General features: G+C 39.3%; 1 protein-coding gene across 1 annotated transcript; it reads left to right on the forward strand.

Moving 5' to 3' along the window:
* Nucleotides 1-4,245: 4,245 nt before the first annotated feature.
* LOC148871123 (protein kinase G11A-like) lies at nt 4,246-7,678 on the forward strand. Its single transcript, XM_088973464.1, has 2 exons — nt 4,246-5,091; nt 6,268-7,678. Exons 1-2 carry the CDS (start codon nt 4,493-4,495, stop codon nt 7,061-7,063), a joined length of 1,395 nt encoding a protein of 464 aa, XP_088829590.1. The 5' UTR covers nt 4,246-4,492; the 3' UTR covers nt 7,064-7,678.
* The last annotated feature ends 1,237 nt before the right edge of the window (nt 7,679-8,915 follow it).

An 8,915-nucleotide genomic window follows, 5' to 3' on the forward strand; every position in this document is an offset into this window, starting at 1 on the left:
TTTTAATTGGGAACCGTCCAGGCAACCACTTCTGTTTTACCCCAATCCCGGTCTCTGGCCAAAATCCATTGAATTGGTTAACGACCCATTGACCCGAGTGGTTGAACCATCAACCCGTTGACCCATTCAATGGTTTTTGGCTGTTTTTTTTGTTAGAACAGGCCATCCATTCAAACCGAACGATCGAACCGTCAAACCCAAAAATCGGTGGCCAGAACAGTTACATTTTCGGGTCGTATGAGTCACACACTCAAATGACATAACATCATGGTTTTTAAAACTGAACCAGTCAGGGGTCCCGTTACCAAGTTGAACAGTCCAACCATTCAAACCAAGTTGAACGGTCGGCCCGTTCTAACAAAAATATAAAAAATAAAAAAGGTCAAAACCGTTCAAATGGTTCTATATCTAGTTATCAACAATATTTATGATAACTATTACATATTTATATAATTAGATAATTAGATATATATAACAATATTTATATAATTTTAAAACTGACCTGAAGACCGAACTGATCAAGGGTTCAGTTATCGAGTCGAATAGTCCAATCATTCGAACCAAACGACCAATCCGTTCTGACAAAAAATAAAAAGAAAACTATCAAAACCGTTCAAACAATTCGATATCTAATTATTAACAATATTTATAATAACTATTATATATTTATATAATTAGATAATTATATATCAATATTATCTTATATATATTTATTAATAGGAAATTAGTTGCACTGACGTGGGAATCTATTCGTACGAGTAGATTTCATTTTCTGCACGGAGAGAGCACCCTATATATATATATATATATATATATATATATATATATATATAAATAAAAGAATCATTCTAACCATTTACCTTTTTGATGAATTTGCAAATGAAACATATTTGATGCTATGTTTGTTTCAAAATTTGAGCTCAAATCTGCTGCTAACATGATAACACAAATTTTCACTACCATCCAATGAAACATCGATATGTGCTCCCTTTGTTTCAAAATTAAAACATGGGTGACCTACCTTTTCATTGAATTGTTAGGGCCTGTTCGTTTCCAATGAGGCCTAACATCTCAAAGTACTGTAATTATTGGTTTAAGAGGGCGTATTGAAGTTGGAGAACATTTCTTAGTTCTAGTATCTGAATGTAAACGATATTATTCTGAAACCAAAATGCTGACTTTTTGGAATAGCAATTGACCGTTTTAACCCTGGATATGAAAAAGATTCTTTAATTATTTAATAAAATAATTAAAAATTAATTAATGAATATAAAATGATCAAAAAATAAATAAATTGATAAAACTTATAAATAATTAAATAATGTTTTTAATAAATATATAACTGGAAGTTGTTAATAAATAATTAAAAAAATAATAGTTAAAGTGATCAACTATTGAATAATGATTATTAATTATTAATTATTAAAAATTATTTAATTATACTACATTATTTATAATATAAATTATTAATATTTATTAAATTTAAATAATTCATTTTAAATAATAATAAATTTTCTAATTACTTAATTTCAATAAAATTATTTTATTTTATATTTTATGTTTAATCAAATAATAATTTTAATTATTAAAATTAAATAATTAGAATTTGGAGGAATTCATATATAGAAATTAAAATTCAATAATCAATAATATAATAATTAAGGGGTTTTATAGATTCCTCAACCTCATAAATTTTATATCTTTGTATAGTTAGGACAAGGGGGGAATCTATCACAAAATAATGGGGTACTGTGGCATAGTTCTGGGGTTGGGACAATACATTCAGGAAACCAATAAAAATTTGTAAGGGAGAGGAAACCATAAATTTTGCTAATAATTATTAACAATATATTACATGTTCAGGCCAAGTCCTGGGCCAGACATCTGGGCTGGCCGTATCCCGTATGAATTAAAACTAAAATTTTAATATAGCTTTATATTCATAGGTATAGATAAACATATTTAAAATGTCATGTATAGATTAAGATATAATACCATAGATACATGCCATATATATTTGGTAAAATATCATAAATACCATATATGCATGTATACATGCCACTATAACATATACACATGCATACCTTATATACATATGTGCTGTATATATACATGCAATACATACTATATTTATATTTAGTAAAATATTATATAAGATACTATATTATTACCAAAAAAATGGAAGATACTATGCATATATAAAAGATACAATACTATTATATATGCAGTAATTTACAAACCGGGTCAAGTCTGACTCACATTATGTGCAAGCTTGATGTGGGTCCGAGCCAGGCCAGGCTTGATAGAAATACGGTTGTCCAATAGGAATGGAAATAGGGCGGGGCAGGATCGGGTTTTGAACTCAAATACTCTGTTCATCCCCACCCCAAACTCCAATAGAGTTAAAAATCCCAACCCCATTCTCGTCCTTGGAGAATAGAGATCCCCAAAACCTGCCTCAACCGGAGCAGAGAGGGGCAGAGCCCCACGGGGACAGATCAAATTGCCATCTCTATTGGCCAATCCCGAAAATTTAAAGGCCAAAGAAGGTGAGCCAGGCCAGCCGGATCATAAATGATCATCCCTACTCTTGGTTTCAGCTTTCACAATTCGACCGCATGGTCCAATATGAATCTTATCTTAGGAAACTGGCCCCTACCACTTTCTAACAAGGGAGAAACGGTAAGCCCACTTGAGGCTATTCTATTAAGCAGGTTAACCGCGGAAGCCTTCACCATTTTATGTGCTTTTTTCAGTTCAACCTCAATATGTACCCTATGACTTGTTCACTAATGTATTTGGCATACCGATCTATGTGCTTTTTGGTTGAAATTTTACTTGAATTTTGGCCATTTATTTTGATAGGAAACTGAAATATAAATATATTACAAAATTAAAATTTATCAAACAAAAATAAAAAATTTACAATAAGGGAATAATTTCAGGAAAAAATCTACTTGATATACACCATGAATGTTTTGTTTTATTTGTTTTTATAATTATTATTGGGTTGTTCACTAACGTGTATTTTTGTGTTTTCTAAAATAAAAACAACCGATCCATTAGCAAAAGTATACTATTTTTGTTGATGTGACAGTTATTTTTGTTCATAAAACAGACCATACATGTGGATGAACACCTCTTGAAACATGTTATTGAATTATGTTTTTGTTTTGAGAAGTAAAAACAAATCAGGTTTTTTCTCAAAATCAGTCTATTTTTAAAACCTTCAAAATAATAGTTTTACCCAAACATCAAGGCATCAGTACTGGTTTTTGCTATTCTGAACCAATTAAGATGTAAACTGATTATATAGAGCCTGTTTGGGAGAGCTTAAGTTTTTATTGAATTGCATAGATTGATTCATATTAAAAAAAAAAAAAAAAGCTAATTAACTAGTTTCATTGGAAAGTTGATTTTATAACTCATATAATTTTAATTTCAACTTTGTTACATTTTGGGCCCATTTTTTTTCTGAGAATAGGAAAGTTGGTCAATGGAATTTTGATTACTATTGACTAAAATACTCATATTATTTTTTTAGATTTATATGGGGCTCATGAAAATTTTATTTTTCTTAGGAATAAGTGATACCCCTATCACAGGTGGGTAAACAATTAACTTTCCCACCTAGGGGAAAGTTGCAAACATTTTGGGAATTGCTACAATTAACTTGGCAGAAGCCTAGACTGCTTGAGAGGCCCACAATTCGGCCTTAAGGATGCGCTTGGAATCAGTGTAAAACCTCATCGGTGTGGCAATGATGTTTTACACTAAGTAAAATTGACATTGATTATCAATGTAATATCCATTATCGATGTAAATATTATATCGATAATTGATATAAAACCTTACATTTGATAGGTTTTACATCTACATTAATTAATTATCGACATAAAACTCTACTCCATCCAAATGTATGTAAAACTGAACTAAAGTAAAGTTTTAGGTCAATCATGATTACACTCTTCTTGCAAAACAAAATCAAACTGGTGTAAACTTTTACACCTTTCTTAATTTACACTGACTCAAACACAACCTAAATTTTGGTTGTTGCTCGATCATTGTGGGATTTCAAACTTGGCTATCCTTTGCTTAGAAGAGGTGATTGACCCTCCATGGAGACGGAAGATCATCATCAGCGACTGTCTGTTTGTAGAGGTTGTGTGAGGAAGAAGTCGTGATGTGCAAAAGTTCGGGGATATTCTTCCTACCGTTGGTTTTTCCAATTGACTAGCCATAAATTTTTCAGATATCATATCTTTTCCATATCATATCATAGTTGAACCCGTGCTTAGCCCTTTTGGTTGAAAAAAAATCCGATGGCGACGGGCATCTCATAATCGTAGGCCCACCAAATGGCCCAAGCCCAGCTTTCCGGCCCATACGGCTATACTCCTACTCTTCGGTCTTAATAAGTCATAACCACTACCCCTCTTTCTCTCTTACTCTCAGTCACATTTCTTCTCTCTCAGACTCTCTCGAGTCGGAGATGTCTGAAGCTTCCTCACATCCAGAGGGTCCGACCCCTACCAACCAAACCTTGCAGCCATGGCTGGACGACCTCGCCGACGATCTGCAAAGCATGAGCTTCAACTCCACCACTACTGCGACAGACATCAGGCGCAGCACCAGCTCCGGCTCCGAGACTACCTGGACCGCGTCTAGCTTTGGCTCCATCTCCACCAAACCCCACGCCTCCTCCGGCGACCCCTGCTGGGACGGGATTCGGCGCGTCAGATCGGAATCGCCTAATGGCGGACTCGGACTCTGCGACTTGAGATTCGTCCAGAAACTTGGCAGCGGCGATATCGGCAGCGTCTACCTCGCAGAGCTAAAAGGCGCTCCGGGGTGCACGTTTGCTGCCAAGGTGATGGATAAGAAGGAACTCTCGAGTCGGAACAAAGAAGGGAGGGCGAGGACCGAGAAGGAAATATTGGAAATGCTGGATCATCCCTTCCTCCCCACGCTGTACGCGAGCCTGGACTCTGCTAGGTGGTCCTGTCTGCTGACTGAGTTCTGTCCCGGCGGTGACCTCCACGTGCTCCGGCAACGCCAGCAGGGGAAACGATTCGACGAGCCAGCCGTCAGGTGCGTACGTTAGCAAACAATTTTCCTGCCAGTTTTGTTTGCATAGTTCTCGCTGTGGGTGTCATCATGCACACCGTCTTTTCACCTTGCGATGCGATGGTGGACGGAGTGTGGGGTCCACTGCCTGGCCTCATGCATGGTCCTGTCGGTGGTGGGCCAGTGTCCGGTCACTCTCCTGCCGGTCGTTGAATTTATGCATACAAAATTTTGGCTGCGTCCTGATTACACCGGAACATTTTCATTTGGTTTTCTGGACACCTGGGAGAATTTGAACTTCTAAAGAATTAGGACGTTCCATTCGACGACAATCTGTCACTACTACACCTCTCTTTGGTAACTCTAGAACCTCCTTTCTAGAAAATATTACTGTTATGCCACCTCCATATACAAACGATTCCGACGATGGGACTACTCCAGGAATCATCATGATCTCTACGGTTTGGATTATTCAGATCGTCCCTTCTGACTTTGGATCTTCGTGAATCCTCTGACACGAATCCGACGGTCAGAAAAGGCATAGCCCCACGTGCGTTAGCTCCCAACCAATGATGATAGAGATTTTGGATAGTATCGTCCAAATGCTTCTGGGTCCCCGGGATCTATGGTGTCATTTGGGCGGAGTTACTATATTGGGTACCACTAACAGGGACATTTTAGTACTTTCATTTGTGGTATCGTTACCTTCCTAGAAATTTCTATTCCATCGAAATCCGGGAAGACTCCTTGTTCCGGTTTTCCGTTTATATTGGCGGGATTCTGGGGATTTTTAATTCATTCCATTTCCCTTTTGCTCTTTTCTCGTTTTCTTTTGTCTTTTCAAGAGTACTTACGTATCGGAATTCGGAATTCGCAATTATTTCCCCCTCAGTGGCATTTCCGCAATTGTTTAGAAAACAAGGCCCTGACTTGTCCCTGCAACCGAAGACGTTATTCAAATCCTCTCGGACGTCGCGCTGTAAGTGCGCATTACCTGATCAAATGGACCCTATGAAATAAGTTTGCAGTTCAGATGCTGGGATCGTAGTTCCATCATCATGAGGCCTCCCGCTTCGCTGGCCATCCGATCGGAACCCATACGGGCCCACATATGTTCCCATTCAATTATTTTCACTACTGCGTTCTATAATTAAATGCTTGAATTATTGATCTGGAATCCTTTGTCCACGTTGTTTCCAGGTTCTACGCATCCGAGGTGGTAGCTGCTCTGGAGTACGTTCACATGATGGGCATCGTCTACAGGGATTTAAAACCCGAGAATGTTCTCGTGAGATCTGACGGTCATATCATGCTAACGGATTTTGACCTCTCATTGAAATGCGATAGTTCGACACCAACGGCTCAAATCATCTCCGACAAGAATCCACCGGCCCCGACCATGTCCAGTGACTACCCGGTTGACCCACATCCATTCGCCGCTGCCTCATGCATCCTGCCTAGCTGCATCGTCCCGGCAGTCTCATGCTTCCACCCGAAACGCAAGCGCAAGAAGAAACCCAGCCGGCGACGCGGTCCGGAAGTAGTGGCCGAACCGGTCGACGTGAGATCGATGTCATTTGTCGGCACCCATGAGTACTTGGCACCCGAGATCGTATCGGGCGAAGGCCATGGAAGTGCGGTGGATTGGTGGACGTTGGGTATATTCATATTCGAATTGCTATACGGGGTGACCCCCTTCAAAGGCATGGACAATGAGCTGACCCTGGCCAACATCGTAGCTCGGGCGCTGGAATTCCCCAAAGAACCAGCGATTCCGGCACCGGCGAAGGACTTGATCACACAACTGTTGGTCAAGGATCCGGCCCGGCGATTGGGGTCAACGATGGGCGCCACGGCGATCAAGCGCCACCAATTCTTCCAAGGTGTGAATTGGGCACTGTTGAGGTGCACCCCACCTCCCCACATTCCGCCTCCGTTTACCAGCCGGGATGTGTCGGACGATAGCTGCCCCGAGACCCCGGTCGAGTACTACTAACGAGAAAGAGGAGGAGCTGAACCGGAATATTTTGCAAGCCCTTGTGGATTGGAGAAACTTGAACTATCGTGGACACCGCATCGAGTGAAGTGGGCCCCGGCACGCTTTGGGCTATATGCGCATAGTAAAGTGGGCCCCGGCACGCTTTGCGCTATATGCTCATAGTAAAGTGGGCCCCAGTAATTGTGGTCTCCACTCTCCACTCCATTTTTCTACGGTCATTGGGCTAGATGGGCTTTTGGGCTCAGTGGGTCTAGTTGACATTTTACGATTTTGTAAGGTGAGCCGGTTCCGGCTGCCGGGCACCGGCGGACATATATGTACATGTAAAATTTGATACTGAGCTGGCGCATGTGGGGACAGGGCGGAAGATGTTGAACAATCCTGAAGCAAGGAGGAGCAAAGAAACATGGGTTGAAGGACATACAATTTTTGTGTTCATTTGTCAGAGAGCGTGCCCCACCCACGTGTGATGTCAAGTGTGTGAGTAAGGGTTAATGTGGGGAGGTGCCATTAGAAGTAATCTTAATACTTTGTATTCTTTATTTACATATATAAATATATATAGTCACATGGAGGCTCCAATTCTTGGATTTTTGGATCCATGGATACAAATATTTGGTAAATTGGTAGAGAAGACTGACCACTGATCACTGATGCTACCATTATTGTTTTTTTTTTTTTTTTGGTGTTTTTTTTAATAATACAGAACATGTGGTGGAGTTGGGTTAGTTTGTCAGTGATGGATTATCAACTATTTAATTTAATAAGTATGTCATCTGTCTTTGAGATCCTCCATGTTATTGGTCGGTACCAAGTCATCGCTTTCACTCAGTGAATAGATCCATGAAATATAGAGTTTTTACTTTTTAACTGCTTAAGAACTTGACCTCAACCCCTACATGTTAAATCTACATCCATCTATCGAATGCTAATTACTAATATCTTGATGATTTAAATTGAGAGAAGGTGAGAAATAGAAGCTGTAGATAGAACATATTCAACAGATATGGAGAACCCTAATAATGAAATTAGGGATGCAATTTAACCGAGCTGATATAATTTCGGCCTGTCTTGGTTTGGTTTGATTAAAATGTTCCTATATTTGAGTCCGAGTTCAATTCATGTTTCGCTTGAGTTTGTGAGTTTTCAAATCAAATTTTTTATTAATCAAACTTAAATTTAAATAACTAATCAAACTTACTTTGAGATTGGAACTGGAACAAAATTAAACTTGAATCAAGCCTGAACTGTTTGATTAAAATTCAATTCGATTGCACCTCTAGATGAAAGTGTGAAACTACTTCAACAGGATGGAATAACATAGCAAGATACTTGGTCGCAGTTGAGATGGTGAGTCAATGTGGTCCCCATCTTGGGAGTTTGGACCCCTTTTCTGCTTCCAAATTTCGGCCAATTTGGGAAATTCATCACCACTTCAGAGCCATAAGACAGCTCTTTAGTCTTCACAGTCCCATTTTCACATGGAAAGTGTCCAAATATGGTTGGGCATTCAATTGAATATGAGGCAGCTGTCCCATGAAAAATTCGAAATGTCCCTAATCAAATGGTGTTTTTGGTAAGCCAGCTAAGAGAGAGAGAGAGAGAGAGAGAGAGAGAGATTAGGGGTGGGGGAGCTGGTATCTTCTAGGAATGGATCAAGGCATTCACCTTGCCTTAAGTCAAACTCGACATCTGCTGCATTGGGAGTAGATGTCTCAAGTCTCAACTACATCCAGGGAGGGTCTCTCTCAGTGAACAGTGACTTGTTCTCAGGCCAAGGCCTAGTCCAGTTGGTACAACTGGGTTTGGGTCTAACTTATATGGCATGATTCAGCTCATTTGATCTGGT

Source organism: Nelumbo lutea, chromosome 2 (genome assembly GCF_056320005.1).
Source record: "Nelumbo lutea isolate HS-2025 chromosome 2, American lotus-T2T, whole genome shotgun sequence".
NCBI classification, from domain to species: domain Eukaryota; kingdom Viridiplantae; phylum Streptophyta; class Magnoliopsida; order Proteales; family Nelumbonaceae; genus Nelumbo; species Nelumbo lutea.